Consider the following 23264-nt stretch of genomic DNA (forward strand, 5'->3'; position numbering starts at 1 on the left):
AATAAATAAATAAATATTATGAATATTATAATCATATATAGATGTCCATTACTTAGTGTTCCAAAGCCATGTGTCACCCTTCATGTTGTCCATGTACCTTGCCATGTAAGTCCACATTCTACTTGTCACTTTGCCTATAAATAGTAGCATTTGGTGGATCTTAAAATCACATATACATTGGTGAGAATTTCACTTCCACTAGTTTTCATATTATCCAATTTTATAATTTTAGTTATTTTATTTTATATTATATTTTATATATTTAATATTATTAATAAATATATTTTCTCTATATCTGTATTCCCGTTGTGCTCCTCAAATTCATAACACGTTATCAGTATGAGCTTCTGTCGTTTTTTCCGCTAAAGGTATGTCGATTTTCCCCTATTCATTATAATTAATAAATTTAATATATTTTGCATATTCAATATCTATTAAATTTCTAACATAAGTACAATATATTATGATAGTGCTACCATGACGAATCTCACAAAATTAGAATTTGTCGTCCTTAATATTAACGACAATAATTATTTGTCATGGATACTTGATGCCAAAATCCACCTGAATGCTATGAATCTTGGGGAGACTATTAAAGAAGGAAATACGACATTCAGTTAGGACAAAACAAAATCTATGATTTTCCTTCGTCATTTTCTCCATGAGGGATTGAAAATGGAGTATCTTACAATAAAAGATCCCCGTATCTTGTGAAAAAATTTAAAAGAGAGGCATGATCATAAAAAAAATAGTTATTCTTCCTAAAGCTCGTTATGAGTGGATGCACTTGAGACTACAAAATTTCAAATCAGTAAGTGATTACAACTTCACTTATTTAAACTCAGTTCAAAATTGTTATTATGCGGAGAGAAAATTACTGATGCTGATATGTTAGATAAGACATTTTCTACATTTCATGTCTCGAATATGCTCCTGCAGCAGCAATATTGAGATAAAGGTTTTAAACAGTATTTTGAATTAATTTCATGTATTCTCGTGGCTGAACAAAATATGAGTTATTGATGAAAAATCATAAATCTCGACCAACTGGAACGATGTTGGGAAAGATTCAAGCAAAGCCCACAAATCCTGCTTGAATCCTTTAATCCCAAAAGAGAATACAGAGGGTTCTTGATTAGTAGTGTCCATGCGAGAATAAGGAGATTCACAAGGAAGGAGTTTCGTTTGTGATTGTTTGAGGGATTCATGAAGAAAGGTTCTTCAAAGGTGATTTCTCTTGAACTTGTTTCTTGTTCAAAAGCATGTTGTAATTTAATTGTTAAATGCATATTTATTGTATGTTTATTGTAAATTTTTGTATAATTAATGGAATTTGGACGATCCGCTTCTGTTCAAGGATCCCAACATATCGAGATTTCCTTCAAACGACACCATTTCCTAAAGTGAATACTGTGAATTTTAATAATAATTGTGGTCGAGGTCGAGGTCATGACCGTGGTAGATGAAGAAATAATTATTATTTTCGTAGAGGTCGTTTTAATCATTCAAATTTCAAAAAAACCACACAAAATGATGATCACAAAGGAAAAGCTCCACAAGATAAGAGTTCAAAAAGTGTTGAAAATAAATGCTTTCGATGCGGAATGACTGGACACTAATCACGCACCTGTCGTACGTCAAAACACTTAGTTGACCTCTATCAAGCCTCCCTGAAGGAAAAAAGAAAAAAATGTGGAAGCAAATTTTGGAATAATGATATATTTGACCCATCCCATATGACAAATTTGGATGTAGCAGACTTCTTTAAATTTCCTGAAGAGAAGATTGACGCAGTTGATGGAACATTAAGAGTTTCTTTTGATTTTGAGAATATCTATACTTAATGTTATTGTTTTCTTTTATATCTATCTTCATTTTTTTGGGTAACTTTTGTATATTGTAAGTGTTGTTTTTCTTATTGTAATTATTTTTTTTTAATGAAGAAACATGGATCATTTTCATATGTTGGGTGTTTAAAAAATGAGTAAAGAAGATCTATGTCTGGCAGACAATACAACTACACACACAATACTTACAAATAAAAAATAATTTTCCAAATCAACAATACTGAAAGCAAAAGTAAATACAATATTAAGTTCTGCAAACTTGATCGAAGGTCTTGGAAAAACACATATTATTTTGCCTAGATGAAGAAAATTTACAATTGACAATGCATTGTTCTCTAGTCAATAAAGAGAAATCTTCTAAGTTTTAAAAATATACGTTGCAATGGTTATCATATTGAGACTGATAGTAAGAATAATATGGAATATCTATATATCATATTCACTGTCTCAAATGAAAGATGTATATTGGAAGAGTTTGTTTTATCTTCTAGATTGTATCATACTCATATATGAGTAATTGAAACATATGCAACAATGAAGCTAAAGTTCATGAATCCAGACATATTTACAATTTGGCATGACCGATTGGGTCATCCAGAATTTATAATGATGAGGAGAATTATTGAGAATTCAAATGGACACCCATTGAAGAACCAGAAGATTCTTCCATCTAATGAATTATCATGCGATGTTTGCTCTAAAAAAAATGATAATTAGACCATCACAAGCAAAAGTGGGGACTGAATCACCTGCATTTTTAGAACGAATTCATGGTGATATATGTGGACCCATTAATCCACAAAGTGGACCATTTAGATATTTTATGGTATTAATAGATGCATCCAATAGATGGTCACACATGTGTTTATTATCAATTCGAAATCTTGCATTTGTAAGATTACTTGCTCAAATAATTAAGCTAAGAGCACAATTTCCTGATTATACAATTAAGACTATTCGTCTTGATAATGCTAGTGAATTTACATCCCAAGCTTTTGATAATTATTGTATGTCAATTGAGATAAATGTTACATCCTAGAGCTGATGTTCATACACAAAATGGTTTAGCAAAATCATTTATAAAACGTTTGCAATTAATTGCAAGACCACTACTTATAAGAGTTAAGCTTCCTTCATTTGTATGGAGACATGCTATCTTGCATACAGCATCACTTGTACGCATTAAGCTAGTAGCTGATCAAAGTACTTGCCATTACAATTAGCTTATGATCATGAGTCAAATACTTCCCATCTGAGAATTTTTGGATGTGCAGTATATGTTTCAATTGCTCCACCACAACGCACTAAGATAGGTCTTCAAAGGAGATTAGGAATATATGTTGGATTTGATTCCCCATCAATTATTAAATATCTTGAGCCCCTGACAAATGATGTATTTACTACATGATTTGTTGATTATCATTTTTATGAGACAAATTTTTCAATATTAGGGGGAGGAATTAAGAAGTTGGAAAAAGAAATTACATGGAATGCATTGTTATTGTCTTATTTAGATCCCCATACATAACAATGTGAACTTGAAGTTCAAAAAATAATTCATATGCAAAATATAGGAAATCAATTACCAAATGCATTTATAGATGCAAAGAAAGTAACTAAGTCACATATACTAGCTGCAAATGTTCCATAAAAAATTGATATCCCAACACAACAAATTGTTATTAATGAGTCTGAAACACGCTAGAAGCATGGTAGACCAGTGGGTTCCAAAGATAAAAATCCTCAAAAAAAAAAAAAAAAATTAATAGTGAAAAAGACTTGGTTGATAATGTAAATACCCATAAAGAAATCCTCGATATGACTAGTAAGGAAGGTGAAATACCTAAAGATAATAATGGGATTTCAATAAACTATGTCATGACAGGAAAAAGATGGAATCGAACTAATGTAATTATTAACAATATTTTTGCGTATAATGTTCCTCTTGATATTATATTTGAAAATGAGGATCCTAAACCAAAATCTGTTGAAAAATGTTGACATAGAAAAGATTGACTTCAGTGGAAAGAAACAATCGAGGCAGAATTAAACTCACTTTCATAACGTCAGGTTTTTGGACCAGCAGTCCAAACATCAGAAGGTGTTAAACCTGTAGGATACAAATGAGTATTTGTGAGGAAAATAAATGAAAATAATGAGGTCATAAGATATAAAGCAAGACTAGTTACACAAGGTTTTTCATAAAGACCTGGTATTGATTTTGAGGAGACATATTCTCCGGTGGTGGATGCAATTACATTAAGATATTTAATTGGCTTGACTGTGTATAAAAGTCTGAATATGCATCTTATGGATGTAGTCACAACATATTTATATGGAACTCTTGATAATGATATTTATATGAGAATCCCAGAAGGATTAAGGTACCTGAAACATATACATCAAATTCTCGGGAATGGTATTCAATAAAGTTACAGAGATCATTATATGGATTGAAACAATCAGAACGGATGTGGTACAATCGCCTGAGTGGATATTTATTGAATGAATAATATCAAAATAATCCAATATGTCCGTGTATTTTTATAAAGAAATCACAATCAGGATTTGCTATTATAACTGTATATGTTGATGACTTTAATATAATTGGAATTCTTGAAGAGCTTTCAAAGGCAGTAGAATATCTTAAGAAAGAATTTGAGATGAAAAATCCCGAAAAAACAAAATTTTGCTTTGGTTTGCAAATTGAGCATTTAGCAGATCAAATATTTATTCATCAGTCAACTTATACAAGAAAACTTTTGAAAAGATTTTATATGGACAAAGCATATCCATTAAATATTCCAATGAAAGTACGTTCATTGGATATAAATAAAGATATATTTCGACCTCGAGAAGATAATGAAGAACTTCTTCGTCCTGAATTACCATATCTTAGTGCAATTGGTGCACTTATATATCTTGCTAATAATACAAGACCAAATATTGCGTTTGCAGTAAATTTATTAGCTAGATATAGTTCTTCTCCTACAAAAAGACATTGGAATGGAATTAAGCATATACTCCAAGAAACAATCAATATGGGTTTGTTTTATTCAAATAAATCAAATTTTGATCTAGTTGATTATGCAGATTTCTGGATATTTATCTGATCCACACAAAACTAAATCTCAAACAGGTTATTGTTCACATGTGGAGGAATTGTTATATCACGACAATCAGTGAAACAGATTATAGTGGTCATTTCCTCAAATCATGTTGAAGTTCTTCCAATTCACAAGGCTAGTTGAGAATGTATATGGCTAAGGTCAATGACTCAGCACATTCGTGAAACGTGTGGCTCATTTTCTAATAAAAATCTTTCAACAATATTATACGAAGAAAACACAGCTTGCATAGCCCAAATCAAAGGATGATATATTAAAGGAGATAGAACAAATCATATTTCACGGATTCTTTTCTATACTCGTGATCTTGAAGAAAATTGCGACATCACTGTACAACAAATTTGTTCGAAGGATAACCTGGCAGACTTATTTACAAAGGCATTACCTGTGAAACCCAGATTTCAATTTCCCTACTTAAGCAGGTAATTAAAGGAATTACCTAAGTATAAGTTAAATGATATGTTGAAGAGAAGGAAAATTTCTAAGTGTTGAATAGATTTTCCTTGAGTAGCTTTGAGATGAACCTTAACTAGTAAAATTGGCTAAGTGTGAAGTCAAAAGAAAACCATGTGTTTGGTGTTAGAAAACATTAACGCATGAGGTTAAGTTTGTAGAGGTTAAAAAGAGTTAAGCATTGAAGCCAAGGGCAACCATGCGTAGAGCTTGTGAGGTTTTGACGCATGTTAGTCGAAGCATTGGCAAGAGGCATTGCCAAAGGTTGCTTATGCGTTGAGGCTGCGTTAGCGAGAGTGAGAAAGCTAGATATTGAGTGCAAGGCACTGGGCAGACGATCGTGTAGCTACAGGCGGCGCTAAACGATGTGAAGTGATGCGCTAAACGATAGAGCTATATGATAGGTGATGGCACTATACGATCAACATAAGCGCTAGATGATAAGCGTAGAAGTTAGACGATAGCGCTAGACNATGGCACTATACGATCAACATAAGCGCTAGATGATAAGCGTAGAAGTTAGACGATAGCGCTAGACGATAGTGCTAAACGACGAGCTCGGGCGCTAGACGATAAGCTTAGGCGCTAGACGATGCCTTAGGCACGGGTGTTGGGCGATAAACTACATGATGGCGTTACACGATAAGTGTGAGTGCTACACGATAGACGAAATGCTAGATGATGGGCGTTGCACGATAGGCGTGAGCGCTAGACGATGGCGCTACATGATAAGTGGACGCACTAGACGATGGGCGTGATGCGTTAGACGATAGACGTCAGCACTACACAATGGAGCTAAACGATAGGCACAGAAGCTATGCGCTGAACGATGAGCATCAACAAGATGGTTGAGAGCGAGAGATCACTAAACGATTGAGCTACACGATGAGGCGTAAGTGCTATGCGATGGCGCAGACGTTAGATGATTGGCAACAGTGAGAAGGCGGGATGATGAACGACAGCGAGAGGGTTGGATGTTAAGCGACAATGAGAGGTTAGCTAAACGATGGAGCTATGCGATGAAGTGTACGAGCTGCACGATGGACTAGACAATGGGCCATGTATTTAAGCGGTGTTGAGGCTTGCATTATGCAAGACTGATGAGTACACCCGGATAAATGGCTGAACTGAGAGGAGGTTGAGCTCGAGGTGGACAAATAGAGTTTCATGCAAAGAAGATTTATGCATGAGGAAGATAACTCAATTTCATGCAAATAGGTGAGTAGCATGGAAGTAGGTGAATGACATGGAAGTTGGTAGTGGCAAAGTATGGTGCAAACACTCCAAAGTAGGAGGTGTCTTACGATGAAGGCTTTGTAAGATGAAGAGGATCAGTTCCTTTGGCTTATAAATACCACCACAAGGTGACTCTTCAGTTCATAAACTGAATTCCTCTTGAAAAACATTAAGAAAATTGTTTGAGAGCAGTTCCGGAGATAGCCATGCATTGATAAAAAAGTTCCAAAAGGAGGAGATGTTGTCGGACAGTGAGGTCTGGAAGTAGCATCAGCTTGGGACATCGAGTTCTCCCAAAATACTCGTGCGTTTTGAGTGATTATAAAGCCATTTGAAAGATCTAAGAGTCTAGTTTTTAAGGTAGGGCTGCTAGAGAAGAAGCTTCGGGGAATCAGGTTGGAGGGTGAAGAAAATACAGAAGGGTCGAGCTCTCGGGTAAGCTTAGGTCAGTCTTGATGATTTGAGGATTTCGGACAAATCACGAGGACTTCTGAGCTGATATTTTAAGGTAAGATTTCTGAGAAATTTTAGAGCATGTTTGTAGAAGGAAGTATCTCGAAATAAGGCTTAGAACTTTGAGTAATTTGAGCTTAAATTTGAATATAGAATTTAGGGTTCAAAAGGGAGCTCGAGGATACCAAGGAACTTCTAGAAAGAAAGGTTCCTACTTTACCAAGGTGAGTGGTAATTTTCTTTAAGTCTCAAGCATATCTATTAGAGTAAATTGTATATGATTATGTTGTGAATGAGTAGTTAGCATGAGAATGAGAATATGTGAACGGGATGGTCAGGGGGTCACTAGACCTAGTTCCTGAGCCTGGAAACAGAACCTCACAAGATAGTTAGGGGACAGAGAGGTCTGGTTCCTGAGCTTGTGGGAGGAACCTTGTATGGGATGGTCAGAGCGCCGACAGGCCTAGCTTCTGAGTACATAAGCGAGGAGCTATGTGCACATAGAAGACAAAGGAAACATAGCAAATGCAAGAGAATAAGCATTTATGACTTGTATCGGTTGAACTATCTACCATGTGTGTAGTTAGAGTTTGAGAATAGGCTCATTTTGAGTAGTATTAGTTTAACTATCTACCGTGCGTGTAGATAAAGTTAAGAACAGACTCATTCAAGGCTGAGGTTTGAATGCAACCTTGTAGTTGTGATATGCTTGTATTTTTATGAGTTGAAATAGACTCTAAAAGTTGCTTACCACTCACTGAGCTTCTTGAAGCTCATTCTTTTCTTTCATGTTTTTCTTCCTAGGTAGTGAAAGGTGATGAGTTCTAGGGTGCTGCTAAGGTCAAGGTCTGCCACAATCACAATCACACTTCCGAGTTTTAGAGTTGTTGTTGTAAACTTTGTAGTTAAGCCTGAGAATTGTATGAACGTTGTACTGTTTGTAATACAATGAGCTTAATTAAACAGTTGTTATTTATATCTCTGGCTTAAAGTTTATTGAAGGTAAGGAGGTTCAGATGGGCAATAGGTATCACAAAAGGGTGGTATCTGCGGTCCCTCACGCCTCTCCTCGGGCTCAGAAGGCGGGCTCAGGGCGGGGTGTGACATTACCAGCCACAACTTTTGAAAAATTGGTACACAACATTGGAATACGATGACTTAGGGATCTTAAGTGATGTTTTCGTGAGAGGAGTAAATATATTGCATTCTTTTAGGAATATGTATCATATGAAATATGTACTCTTTTTCCTTCACTAGGGTTTTTTCCCATTGGGTTTTTCCTAGTATGGTTTTAACAAGGCATATTTCATATATATATGGGCATCTAAGAGGGAATATTATGAATATTATAATAATAAATAGATGTTTATTGCTTAGTGTCCTAAAGTCATGTGTCACCCTTCATGTTACTCATGTGTCTTGTAATTATTCGCTTGGTGTCCATATATGTCCACATCCTACTTGCTACTATACCTATAAATAGTGGCATTTGATGGATCTTAAAATCACGTATGCGTGAGAATTCCACTTCCACTAGTTTTCATATTATCCAATTTTATAATTTTAGTTATTTTATTTTATATTTCATATATTTAATATTATTATATTATATTTTCTCTATATCCATGTTTCCGTTGTCCTTCTCAAGTTCATAACAATAAACAATTTAACCGAATTAAAAATTGAAAATCCCAATATTTACTCTTTCATCTTCCTCATACTCTCACCACCTCACGTGCTCCACCGTCGGCCCGGTCCTCTGCCACTCTCTGGTTCACTGCCGCTGTTTCTCTCAGGCAGGTTTCTTCAAAACCCTAATCCCTAAACCCTCTATCCTCTCTCCCCCGTGGCTGCCGTCTTCGAGATCTTTTGCCGGTACACTCTAAAACCGGAGACCGAACCGGACCGGCCTATAAGAAAAACGAACCGATTTACACCCGTCACATTACTCTATTCCTTCTTCTCAGAAGAGAAGCTCATCAGTTACCAGCTTCAGAAAAACCATGGACGGCGGTGATGAAAACCGAGCCTTAACCAGCACCCGCTTCTCCGATCTCCAACCTCCCCTCTCTGCACCTGTTATCGAGGCGTTAGCCCAATCTGGTTTTCAATTCTGTACTCCAGTTCAAGCCGCCACAATTCCGTTACTGTGCAGCCACAAGGACGTCGCCGTCGATGCCGCCACTGGTTCGGGAAAAACCCTAGCGTTTGTAGTTCCGGTTGTCGAAATACTCCGCCGATGTTCCAGTCGCCCCAAACCTCACCAGGTTCGTCTCTCTACTCTGTTTGATTCAATTTATGACTAAGAAAATCGTGCAATTGTCTTTCTATACTGGTTCTTTATTTGTTATTCCTCTGCAGGTAATGGGGATTATAATTGCGCCGACGAGGGAGCTATCCTCACAAATTTATGAGGTTGCTCGTCCTTTTGTTTCTACATTGTTGAATTTCAAAGCGGTGCTTCTCGTTGGAGGAGCCGATGTAAAAGTAGACATGAAGGAGATAGAAGAAGAAGGTGCAAACTTGTTGATTGGAACTCCAGGAAGGCTATTTGATATAATGGATCGTATGGAGAACTTGGATTTCCGGAACTTTGAGGTGTGCTTCAGCCTCGAGGACTTGTTCCTGGCTAAATTAGAGCCCAACACTTCACTCTCATTACAATTATTTTCCTTTGCATTCAAGTGGTTTGACCCATATAAGAAAAAACTATGCATCATGAACTCCTGTTTGTGTTTTCTTTGAAGTGAATTTCTTTCGTTCAAAAAAAAAAAAAAAAAAAAACGATGCCTGCCTGCATATTTAAATTTAGATTGCATCTGTACTTTCAAACTTTTAGTCGGGTGCTTTTCTGGAAAATTATACTCAATATTTGGTAGTAGATGATGTCTAGAACTTGATTTATAGGAAAACGAAGTTATATATAGCTTTGATTATCAATCCACAGGTTCTGATATTGGATGAGGCAGATAGACTCCTAGACATGGGATTCCAAAAGCAGATAACATCAATTATATCTCGGTTGCCTAAACTTCGTAGGACAGGTCTTTTTTCGGCTACACAAACTGAGGCAGTTGAAGAGCTTTCAAAAGCAGGGCCAAGAAATCCTATCAGGGTCGAAGTAAAGGCGGAAACAAAGACTGGTCCATTGTCATCAACACAACTTGCCTCTTCGAAAACCCCATCCAGTCTTCATATTGAGGTACCATATGCAACTGCTTCTCCATTTAGGCTAAGTTGCTCGTTTCAATTTAATAACTCGATGCATGGAGTAAATGATGTACATTTAAATTCTTTTATATTTTTATTTACACTTCCTTAATCCATCCATAGTCAATGAGGATAGGAATTATAAAGACTATTAAATCTTCGTCTTATTGATGTTGTTTATGAGGAACTTGGAAAACAAGTTCACAGTCGATATTTTATGCCCATGAAAAGGTAGGTGGTCATGCAGTGTGGATCCGGTTATGCCCTGTAGCAAAGAAAAGTATAGTATTTCTTTGTAAACATTGCATGCACACATGCTTGAAAGCAATTATTCCATTAGTATTTCTACTTGCATGTTCTGCAGATTCCTTTCGATAAATTTACTATTCATGCTGATTCTGCAGTATTTGGAATGTGAAGCAGACAAGAAGTCCACCCAACTTGTCGACATTCTTGTTAAGAACAAATCCAAAAAAATCATAGTGTAAGTTATCTGTTGGATTTAAATACTTAAAATATGTAAGTCGGCAATGTTTTCCTCTCATTTTAGTAAGATGTTGTGTTGTACAGCTACTTCATGACTTGTGCATGTGTTGACTATTGGGGAGTTGTTCTACCGCAGCTTACCGTTTTGAAAGGTTTATCATTGATCCCTCTGCATGGAAAAATGAAACAGGTAATTTTTTGAAGGCTATATGATGTAAATTATAACTATATTCTTGAAAGCTCGTACAATGATTTTTTTTTTTGGTGACCTATGTCTTCTATAGACTGCCAGGGAGAAAGCACTTGCCTCATTTGTATCCCTTTCAAGTGGTGTTCTTCTATGTACGGATGTTGCAGCCCGCGGACTCGACATTCCTGGCGTTGATTGTATAGTTCAGGTTGGCTATGGATGCCAGACCATATTCTACTACATATTGAACTTTTCTCAAAGAAATTATGGTTTGTAAGTGCATATATCCTATCTAAAATTATCTACTTATTGTTTGCTAATGCAGTATGATCCTCCTCAAGATCCTAATGTCTTTGTACATAGAGTTGGTCGGACTGCTCGATTGGGTAGAGAAGGAAATGCCATTGTTTTTCTTTTGCCGAAGGTGTAGTTTGTGCTATTTGGTCCTCAATAGATTTTGCATTATGTATTATTAATTTATTTCAAAGAACAGACATTGTAATAATGGATTCTCCAAATCCAAATAAGTCACATCAAATAAGGAAATTGGAAAAAAAAATTATTTGTTCCATGTGCTTCTTAATACTAACATGAACATTCTGATTGACTGACTTGTGTAGGAAGAAGCTTATGTAGAATTTCTTTCCATAAGAAGGGTACCTATACAGGAGAGAGTTTGCTGTAGTGATGCCTCAGATATAGTTCCACAGGTGAGGGTGTTGATTTTTGTGTTGAATGTTCCATTCTTTCTTAAATTTTTAGTGTTTATGTTATAAGTGAGAAAATTCTGGTGTCATTTTTCTTTCACTAAAAGACCCTATGTTGTACAAAACTTATTACAGATACGAACAGCAGCAAAAAAGGATCGTGATGTCATGGAGAAGGGAGTCAAGGCATTTGTTTCTTTTATACGTGCATATAAAGAGCACCACTGCTCTTTCATTTTCAGGTGCTTAATGATATTTCTTTCAGGCATTCGTAAACAGTCTGCAAAACTTGCTTTCTAAGGTTTCATCTTTCGTCATTCAGGTGGAAAGAACTTGAAATAGGGAAGTTAGCCATGGGCTATGGTCTGTTGCAGCTGCCTTTGATGCCTGAGGTAAAGCACCACTCGCTTTCGACTGAGGGTTTTGTTCCCGTTGAAGATATTAACTTTGAGGAGGTTAAATACAAGTAAGGACCTTACCAATCTTGACTTTTTCTGATCTTTATTAATTTATCTATTATTTATTATCATTATTTTTTAATTTCTGTTTACATTTTTCTGCATTTTGTTACAGCCTTTAAGCTATAGGTTGTTGTCTTCCTATTGATTTGCTAAATTCTTTATTGGCCCTTTCTGTGCTGCAAGCAAGTAGTAATATGATTTAAGGAAGAATTCAATTTATACCTGAACTTTGTTAATCGAATCAATTGAACTGTAAAACTAATAATTATATCATTCTTAAACTTTTACAAGTGAATTAATTTAGACTATCGATTGGTGTTGGAGATTTTTAATTACCTTCACTCGATTCTATTCAATAGCAACCCAAAATTACCCAAATATAATTATTCTTCTTCATTATTACATAAGCATCCTTAACGAAGTAGAGAAAAATAAAGGGACAAGACACTATATTAACAATAGGTGCTACTACTCATTTTATTTCATTATTTTCATCTCATATCATGTAAGAAGTCTTACACAAATTTGAGGATTATTCGTTAACTATTTCAAAATAGAATTACAATGGAGGATTTGAATTGATTCACTTTATGAAAGGAGTTTTCATTGATACAATTGTTATTCAACCTACAAAGGATTTTTTTTTTTTTTTTTTTTTTGGAGGGGGGATTAAATTGATTGATTTCTTATGATTTATGAATACGAGGTAGCTCACATAAAACAATGAAAACATTGGCTGATTTGAAGAACATACAATAGTTGAAACAGAGGTTATTTTCAACCCCTCTCGTACTTTACCAAAGATAATTTGATAATATATAGAAGAGATCTATTAGAGGGGATGTTTGGGTTACTAATTTGTGTTTGATACAATGTTTATTTAATATTACAGACTTGCTTATTGTTTCACTGGCTTACTCGCGTTTTGAGCTACACACAAATTTGTGCAAAGCAATAGTCACAATTCCACGTAAATTAGGCTACCTACCTTGAAGTGTTTTTTCCCCTAACTTCTGATTGCTATGTATATACTTCAAATGATATTACAAAATAGAAGTTTGACATTATCTTACAAACGTGGCTTTTTAGGGATAAATCTCGGGAAAAACAACGAAAGAAAAACCTCCAAGCTAAGAAGGAAGCACAAAAGCAACTGCCAAAACCCAAACCAAAGAATACTCCGAATGTTGCACCTCCCATCTTGAGAAAGAAAACAGCCCGACAGAGACGTGCTACGCAGACAGCTGAAGATGAGGATGAGTTGGCACGCGAATATCGACTGTTGAAAAAACTCAAAAAGGGAACCATCGATGAAACCGAATATGCGAAGCTAACTGGGACTGAGGAGCTACTGTGAAATGCATGAGTAAATGATAAGATGTTGCAAACTCTCGAAGAAACTTACGATATCGCAAGATTCTCTAGCATTGGAGAAGATTGATATATTTCTTTAACCAAAGAAAATTTACAACTTTCTAGAGATCTTATGCTGCTGGAAAAGAGACCAGCACTTCAATGGGAATCTTTGGAGTTCCTTCCTTTGGAGGGAGCTTGTGTTTTGAAGCTTTCGTTTCGGGTGGAACAGGTATTGCTTGACTGATGGACCATCTACTGCCATTCTTAAGATATATTTTCTCTTGTAATTTGTATATTATATAGCTAGTAAACATTTGTAGTGTTTTTTACTTTGTAAATTATGCCCTTTCCCAGGCTTTTTCATTATTCATACAGCTTTTAATTGGTCATATGATATTTATGCATCTTTATACACTAATGGAAAATTTGTGTTCTTAAATAGTCGGAATGATTGGATATCTCTCTTGGTTTCTCTTTAAATAAACAATCAATTGATTGGAGTAGATTGTTTGTTGGATAAGTGAAATGGTAAAAAGATTACAACAAAGGAAAACCACAGCACTTAATAATGACAATACCCAAAACAGAATGATAACAAAAGAAACAACTCTTCTAGCCAACTTGAGTTGGGAATTTTCTCTTCCCTGTATTACAAAAGCAAAATTAAAGGGTACTTTGCTCATATCATTCATTAGATTAAATTCTGGGTAAATATATGTTTTAGTTTCTAATTTATTTTAGACAACAAATCAATTTATATTTATAAGCTTCTAGATTAATGTTAGGTACTTAAACACCTTGGACAGTCGCACCCCAAAAGTCAGCGATTGGGGTGGAAGAGTCAGACCATTTAATTACTAAATTGATCATCCCATTCTAATTAATACGGGACAAAGGCATTCCATACTACCTTGGTTTCTAACAATATTCCACCCTGGAAAGGCTAATGTCCTGAGGGATGCTCTCGCGGTACTTCACTTGGGGCCACATCTGGTTAGAACCCTTTGCTGATTCCACTCCGAAACGTCAACAACCTGGCCTTAATACTAAATTGATAGAACTCGAATACATTGAAAGATAAATGATAATGGAAATACAAGATAAACCAAGTATTCGAGTTACTTGGATCCTCCCATTCTTGAGATAACTTTGAACCCTAATTCATATACCAAATATTGCCTCCGTTCTACATTTCCTACCTCTATTTATAACTAACTTTCCTTACAAACTCTTTAATTAATTACTAATATACGTCCAATATTCCTTTAATACCAACCTTATCAATTAAATTTGGAATTCATAGCCATTTTGTAACCACATTTTACATGGTATGTTTAAATAGTATTTTGATTGTGATTAGTTTTGGCTATATACAGTTTTAGCTTATAATTTGTTTTTGAGAACGCAATTTACATAAATCCATAAACTCGATGAAATTTGGAATTCATAGCCCCTTTAACCACATTTTACGTGATATGTTTAAATACGGTTTTGATTGTGGTTTGATTTTTGTAATTTTAACTTTTATTCATTTTAATTATTGTATTTTCAAAATGTAAGTTTTGGTCTATGTGATATTAAAAGATAATTATTTTTATCTTTATTTGGAAACTAATATAGATTTTACGCACAATGAAAATCCCTTCATATAAACTTATGACTACATTTTAAGAAATTTTATGAAAAAGTGTTGTGTTAAAATTTTGATTTAAGGAAATGATGTAAAAATAAAAACAAAGGGACTAAAATAGTCACCTTTTAAAGTAAAGCAATCTCAACGATCGTTATGAAAGAACATGGACTAAGATGAACAAAAATTAAGAGTACAAGGATCAAAGTGGACATTTGAAAAGTGTAGAGATCAATTTTTTTTTTCCTTTTTTTTTTTTTTTTTATCTGTGAGTGTCCGACGTGCACCTTGACTAATCTTAGGGGACAACCCGACTGATCCTACAATATTTGGATGTCAAGAAAATTTGTAGGATAATAAACTATAGGTAGATGATCACTATTAATTGAATCTATATCTCTGAGACTTTAAAATTGTACCGCCTATACCGAAATAGAATTTAACCTGCATTGTATTTCTTTTTCTCTCTTCTTTTTATTGTTATTAATATCATAGTGTCAAATCGACCGATCCAAAATTCATCCTCAGCATAGTGGAATTTGTAATACCAACTCCATGACTTCTACACCATGTCTTTCAATTTGCGTGGTTATCAAACCTCGAGAGAACCTATAACGGTGCGTTTAGTGCATTATAAAAGTAAAAAGTTGAGTTGAGTTGGTAATTATTGTCTGTATTTGTTGTGCTGAGTTAAGTTGAGTTGGGGAATATGATACAGTTTTGTATGAATGTGATTAATTTGTTTTTTGTTTTTTTATTTCATTCTTTTATTTTTTTAGTTTTATGCTTTGCTATTGTTGATTGATTTTCAAATATACATGTATTTTCTCAAATCATTTATGACATAAACGGGACGATCTCAATTTTTTTTTTCAATTTGTAGAACATAATAGATTAATTTTCATATATTCTTTTCAAAAATTGTAATAATTCTAATTTTCTTCTATCTGTAAAACGTACCAACAAAATACATTTCATATTGCTGCTCAATTAATTGATATATTGTATATTGTATGTATATATATTGAAGGTAATTATCCCAATTACTAATGAATTGGTATATTGTATGTATATATATTGAATCTTGCTAACTTAACATTATTATTTCACATATCATACAGTTTATATTTTTATATAATATGGTTAGTGTATCTGGAATTGAAATTGTACATAAGATAATTACCTTGCATTTGATTATGATAAGTAGTCAATACCAGTAATCAAAGTTGAAGCGAATGGTTTTTTTGGAGTTGGGATGTAGAAGTTATGGTATAAGGGCCCCTCATATAACCCATTACTACCTATAAAAAATTAAAGTGTACAAGTAGGTATGGTAGTTAACACATTATAAATGTCTCTAATGTAATAGTGACTAAGTATTATAGTATTTGACATAATTGGATTTTCATATGCTTAGTTAATTTTCAAATTTCATTGTAAGAAGTTTTTCATGTTATTTAATTTAAAAAGTATATAAGTAAAAACATCACTATAAATAAAAGTATAGTTATTTCGCTATTTTAAACATTTATTGCACTATAAATAAAAGTATATTTTCAAACTTATAAACTTATTTTAGTTGGTACATTTTTAACCTACTTTACTATTAACAGAACTTTTATTTCAAACCTATTTTGAAATTTATTTTGAAACCTAGTTTGAAACCTATGTTGAAACTTATTTTCAAACTTATTTTGACACTTATTTTGAAACTTATAAACTTGTAAAAAAAATGACTTCTCATAAGTGTATTATTTAATACTTTTTAGACTTATTTTAAAAATCACTCAAAACATATTGTTATGTTCAGATTATTAAAGTGAACAATTATAGTTAACGTTGGATTAATATTTGAAAATATCATAATTAGTTAACAAAGTTATAAGTTGTAATGGAAGTAATTAACAAAGTTCTAAGTTTAAATTCTTTTGATTGTGAAAACATAAGGATTTCATTATCAAAATTATAAGTTTGATACTGTGTTCATAATTTAATATAATGGAAATAAAACTTGTGATTGAACTGAATTCATTTGATAGAAGATGAAAATTGATACAAACCAAAATTTAACAAACCAATATAATATTTTTCTAATAACTTTGAGTTTGACATATTCTTGTTCAAGAAAGAGTGGGGAAAAAAATCTCAACATACAAGTCCAAAAATATATAACAATGATACATTTGAAGTAATCAGTACTCAACAAGTATAAGAAAGAAAGAATAGACAATAATGAAGATCATTTTGAACTTAAAACTTACAAACCTCAAACTAGTTACGATAGATATGTTCGATTAGTTTGGTCCTACACGAAAGAATAAGAAGTTCAATTAGACCATAGTGATAATGTATGTTAATTCGATTCAAGAAGAAAGAAAGAATAAACAGTAACGAAGATCATACCTTTGTTTATGTTCGGATTGAGCGATGGTGAAGACAGTCCACAAGTAGGGGGCAGAATAATCTGTTGATAGCCTAACAAAAACAAGAAAATGTTAGCGACATACCTTAATTCGACTATAAGAAAAGAAGGAAACATACCTTATAAGTTGAAGCTAGAGGTGGAAGAAGGAAACAAAGTATATTGAAATAGTCGAACAACACATACTAGAATGGAAAATAGATTTAAGAGAAAGTTGAAATAAAAAGGAAGGTTGAAGGACTTACCAACACAGTTTAGAAAAGAGTCTGTGGAGAAGTCTAAAAAAATATGAACACGGATTGAGATATAAGTAGAGCATACAATAAGTAGGGTTGGTGAGGAAGGTTAGGTAAACTTAAGTGTACCTAACTCAATAAATTCAAATAGTAAACCCATATTAAAGGCAATCAAGTCAAAAATAAATTAATTAAGTAATAGTCAAGTTACTATTTATTTGTTGGTTGAGCTAAAAAATGACATAAATACACCATAATGAAGCCCTCAAGATTTCAAAAAGACATTTGATTGGAACAAATCCAACTCCAAGTAAACCAAATAAACAGTTTCAACAATTTCAAAGTTGAAATCAATTTTAAATTGTACAAAAATTAAATTTCGAATGCCAAATTTTTATTTATTGGAATGAAGCAAAAAATACCTTCACTCATAAAACGGTTGAAAGGAAATAAAACTAAAACATAAATCATACTCCAAAGATAAGGAAAAATAGTTTCAAAAATAGTTTGAAATCATCATCGGCCTTACAGGGAAAAAAAAGGAAAAAAATAGAAAACAGACCTGTTCTTGGGTGGATTGACCCTCACCAAGCTCCAATAACATAGTCTGCATCCCCTACCAGGAGTTAACTTGCCTCACATTTACATGAAAAGCCAAAGAAAAAGGGCAAGGGAGGACATATGATTTAATATTGAAGCGGCCAGAGAAAATCTGGATAAAAAAGTATGGAAGCATATCAGAACAGTAAATAGTAGTTGTAAGTGGAAGAAGAAGATTATAAAAATTATACAGGTTTGCAAGAAAGAAAATCAAACATGTATAAGGAAGAACAGAGACGAATTTAATAACATATAAATTGATAAAAAAAAAAAAAAACTCATTCAAGCAAGTGGAATAGTAGATAGTAGGAACATAAAAATCATCAAGGTTTGCTTTGGACAGTCCGAAATCGGAATCGCAAAAAGAACATTCAATAGTCTAGAATCAGAAAATCAAACAATGAAGGAAGAACATCAAACATCTTCAAGGAAGAATATCAAACATGCATGAGGAAGAACAAAGACGAATTTAATAACATATAAATTGATTAAAAAAAACTCATTCAAGCAAGTGAAATAGTAGATAGTAGGAAGATAAAAATCATCAAGGTTTGATTTGAACCATCCGGAATCGGAATCGCAAAATAGAACATTAAACAATCCCAAACTAGAAAATCAAACAATGAAGGAAGAACATCAAACATCTTGAAGGAAGAATATCAAACATACATGAGGTAAAACAGGGACGGATCTAATAACACATAAATAGATAAAATAAAAAAAAAATTATCAAGGTTTTCCTTTGGACAACAAGAATCGAAATAAAAAAATATGAATAATATCAAACATGCATAAGTAAATCAAGACGGATTTAACACTAATCGTTAGCTAGAACAAAGTAATCGCAAAAAAAAAAAAAAAAGTAGATATGAACAAAAACAACCTAGATCTAACACTAATTGTCAGCGTAAATAAAAAAAAAAAAAAAGAATTGAGCAAAAAAACCTAGATCTACTATAAAATAAAATAAAAAAATCAAAATATCGTTAGATCTACAACAAAATCGTTCGAAATTGGAGAATAGACATACAGAGAAGCTAAAAAACCCAATCAAAATCAGAGAAACGAAGAGACGTACAAAGAAACAAAAAAAAAAAAATACACGGAGGAACTAAAGCAGAGAGCGAAGAGATGAAGAGAAATACAATCCATCCTAGTCGAAGAAATGAAAGACATACAACCCATTCCAGCCGAAGGGAGAACGAAGAGATCAGACGAAGAAGAAAACCCAAACGACGGAAGAAAGAAGAAAATGAGAAGAAAGAGTGATGATTAATTACGCGTGACAGAAGAGTGAAAGTGAAAGGGGACTGAAGAATAGACTTGCAAAATGGGACGTGAAATGAGGGAAGTAAACGAAGGGGGTAAAACGGTAGGTTTCAAACTAACCAATTTCAAATTTCAAACACGGGGTGAGCTTTTTAAGCCCACCCAACCCAACTCAAGTCCACCATCAAATGCCCTCTAAAATCAATATTGGATAACTATTTAAATTTTTATTCTTAATTTTTAAAAATTAAACCTATATACACCACTTCCATCTCTAATTTTGTTATTACTTTCTACTAATGAAAACCTATAATTGACTCCAAATCTAGGGTCGTTATAATAACAAATTTAAAAAATTATATTTAAAAACAAAAAATATAAGCCAAGTTTAATTTTATTTTTAAAAATTAAACCTATAAAAAGATATTCCATCTATTGGTTTCAATATTTGGTTGTCTACCTCTTGGAAGTGTTCAAATTCAAAACATTTTTTTTTTCAAACAAAGTAATTTTTAAAAACTTATTGTGTATATAAAAGTTAGCTAAAAATTCAAATATTCACTTAGGAAATATGAAATCTATGATTAGAAAACAAGCATAATTAAAAAAAGAAAAAAACCAAATGATTATCAAATATGGATTTTTACATAAAAAATCATATTTGGGTCATATATTTCATAAATATCTTAAAATTTGATTTTTTAAAAAAAAGGTTTTTAGGGTTAATTTTGGACCATTGTACCTTTTTAATTATTTATATCCAATTTTTATATATTTTTTTTTCCTATTTATGAAGCTCCCCTAATGACATAGAGAGAACGCATTTAATATGATTTTTTCCCACTTTCAATTGAAGAGAGAAAATTCATTTATTGTAATTTTTTTCCATTTTCAATTGGAGAGAGAATGCATTTCACATATCAAGTATTTCCTTATTGGTTTTGGACGTCTTCTTTATTTTTATGTAATATATTCTATTATTGTTTAATTGGTATATATATCCCAGGATTCTTCGGATGTTCTGATATATATATATGTCAATATACCTTGGAACATTGTCTTAGATATTTGCAAATATTTTAACCAATATATGAAATATATTGGTAAGATTGACCGCATAAGCTCAACACAAATCCATATACATTTAACGAAAGTCTCATAATAGAAATTTCTAATTCCCAATTAATGTGACAACAATATACAATCGACTATATATTTAATATATATTGTAGGTGGCAATCGTATGAATTTACAATATACGATCGAATATAACATACTAACTATTTAAACAGTAAGATATATTTAAACAACAAAAGCATATGCTACTACAACCACAATAGATCCCTATATATTTCAATTTGAAAGTGGAAAGAAAATATACAAATACACACAGATTCGTTGTCCATATAAGCATCTGGGTTAGTTCCACCCTGAACCCATTTATCGTCTAGATATCCACCTTTCACATCATGGCAAACAAGAATCCTACGCCAGTCGGGCAAAGGCGCGGGTTGAGGAGGAACGGTGGATATATTAAATGGGTAGTGAAATGAATTGAAGGTAGACCTTGGATTCCAGGTCCCTGAGTGTTTTGATAGGGTAAGCAATAGGAATAGAGGGCTCAGTTGCGAGTGTTCGACTCGAAAAAATCAATCAACCTAATCCAATCCGTACGATTTGGGTTGGTTCAAATAAATGAAAATTTTATGGATTAGATTGGTTCATGAGTTCACCTAATATGACCCAAACCAATCCGAATTTATTATTAATTTTAAAATATTTTTTTTGTTACTTATAACACGATTGTTTATACATATATTAATTTTAATTTTATTTAATTCAAATATTTTTTGAATAATTTATTCTTCAACAACTCTTAAATGTAGTTTCTTTACACTCTAGAAAGAAAATTTTCACTATATAAATTGAAATTGAGTTCTTAATCTTAATTCAATATATAAAAATAATTATATTAGATTTTTACTTATTTACATTTTGCTTCTTTTTTAGAACAAAATTTTAAACAAATGACCTGATTAACTCGAACCAACTCAATCCAACCATATTTCATGGTTGGGTTGGATTGAGTTCATTTTTTAATAGAGGTTATTTGGGTTGAAAAAATTTACCACCTGAATAATTAGATTAGGTCTAAAAAAATCTTTCAACCCAACCCATGAACACCCCTAGTAAATGGACAAGAAGGAGGTTCTTAGTAAAGATAACTCAATTGGTACAAAATTTGAAAATATAATATTTGGTATAAGATTTTGGAAGGTCTCACAATATTTGAAACAATAACAAGATCTCTGTGTAATGGTCAGACACAAATTAATCTTGATTTTTTAACTAAATCTCGGGCAAATCTTGCTTGAGATGGACCAAAAAAAACTATTCTACCGAGTTTTTTTTTTTTTAAATGTTAAACTTAAAGATGCTATTTCTGACAATTTTTCTTTCTTTCTTTCTTTTTTTTTCTATTTTTTCTTTCTAAAATAAAATGAGCGATTGTTAATTGTGATTGTCAATCTAACAGGTAATTGTTTTTTTTTTTTTTTCACAATTATCTTAATGATTTGTATGTTCATCTCGATCATAATTCATGTCGAAACCAAAATACAAAATTTTAACTTCTTTTAATAGTGGATTAGAACCACCAACATTTTGGGCTTTCGTAGTAGAATCTCGGCCTGGTCGATGACGAAAATTGAGTAAAAATATAGGGGGGAAAAGTGAAAGCACCATCTACAAGCTTCTATTGCTACGCAACAATGGAGTAGAATAGCATTTTGCACCACATGTTTGAATTTGAGGGTAAACAGTTCGCTTGTTATACGAGATCCGACATATCCAGTAGAGCGAAGCAACGTTCCGTTTTCTTCAGTATCATCCTTCTGCATTGTCGAGTGCAACTTCTAATTTTTTTGTGTCCAATTTGGTTCTAGTCGTTCACACTAGATTCCCTAAAATAATAATATCTTAAAAACTTCTCATAAATTTTGTCTTTGTTTTTATCCGAGTATTAATTAGGGTCCTTACATGAAATTTTCATCCAACACAAAATTTATGGTTTAAATGTGTCATTTTTTTAAAGTTTTGTTTTGATTTTAGTATCGATTTCGATCGAGATAGCACCAAGATGTACTATTAAATCAATTGGCCAAAAAAGGTACTATTTGTGAGGGATGAAAACCTTTTTATACTATTTCTAACAATTACCCTTTTGTATTGAATTTTAAATAAACATGTTTTAATAACTTAGATTTTATATCCTTGCCATCTAAATACCTTTTTTTTTTTTTTTTTTTTTTGAAAAAAACTAATCTTATTATTATTATATTTTTTTATAAATTTTCAAAATTACCTCATAATTTTAGGATTTTGTTAAGCGACGTTTTAGTTCGTTCCAATTATTTTAAAATTATATATCATCTAATCTTTTTGGTCATTTATCTAATAAAAAATTAGTTAGTCATTTAGAAAATGACTATGTAATTTAGCAATCCATCCAATTATCTCGAAAGAAACTATGTCTAAAGCTCAAAATACCACCTCAACTAGGGCTAGGGTAGTCGAAGAC

The 23264-nt window shown here is 32.7% G+C and overlaps 1 protein-coding gene and 1 long non-coding RNA gene across 4 annotated transcripts; one reads left to right on the forward strand and one right to left on the reverse strand.

The window, feature by feature from the left end:
• The first annotated feature begins 9059 nt into the window (after positions 1-9059).
• Positions 9060-13918, forward strand: LOC120080749 (DEAD-box ATP-dependent RNA helicase 18). The gene is made up of 11 exons (XM_039035372.1): positions 9060-9384; positions 9479-9715; positions 10065-10319; positions 10732-10811; positions 10898-11003; positions 11098-11211; positions 11329-11427; positions 11624-11713; positions 11846-11952; positions 12033-12176; positions 13261-13918. Exons 1-11 carry the CDS (start codon positions 9121-9123, stop codon positions 13526-13528), a joined length of 1764 nt encoding a protein of 587 aa, XP_038891300.1. The 5' UTR covers positions 9060-9120; the 3' UTR covers positions 13529-13918.
• A 2397-nt stretch (positions 13919-16315) lies between these two features.
• On the reverse strand, positions 16316-19852 carry LOC120081999. 3 transcript variants are annotated; one of them, XR_005483008.1, is made up of 4 exons: positions 19561-19852; positions 17561-18527; positions 17423-17462; positions 16316-16458 (listed from the first exon to the last, which is right to left on the reverse strand). It is a non-coding gene; the product is annotated as an uncharacterized LOC120081999 (long non-coding RNA). The 3 variants fall into 3 exon arrangements; XR_005483009.1 differs by lacking the exon at positions 16316-16458 and having other exon boundaries at positions 17277-17462; positions 19594-19819; XR_005483007.1 differs by lacking the exon at positions 16316-16458 and having other exon boundaries at positions 17277-17462; positions 19561-19819.
• Between the last annotated feature and the right edge of the window lie 3412 nt (positions 19853-23264).

Source organism: Benincasa hispida, chromosome 7 (genome assembly GCF_009727055.1).
Source record: "Benincasa hispida cultivar B227 chromosome 7, ASM972705v1, whole genome shotgun sequence".
Classification (NCBI taxonomy): Eukaryota; Viridiplantae; Streptophyta; class Magnoliopsida; order Cucurbitales; family Cucurbitaceae; genus Benincasa; species Benincasa hispida.

Bases quoted from the DNA above. Each gene is read 5' to 3' on its own strand.
- LOC120080749 (XM_039035372.1), top strand. From the start codon at position 9,121: ATGGACGGCGGTGATGAAAACCGAGCCTTAACCAGCACCCGCTTCTCC. The intron at 9,385-9,478 runs GTTCGTCTCTCT...ATTCCTCTGCAG, and splicing joins GTCGCCCCAAACCTCACCAG to GTAATGGGGATTATAATTGC. The intron at 11,714-11,845 runs GTGAGGGTGTTG...AACTTATTACAG, and splicing joins CCTCAGATATAGTTCCACAG to ATACGAACAGCAGCAAAAAA.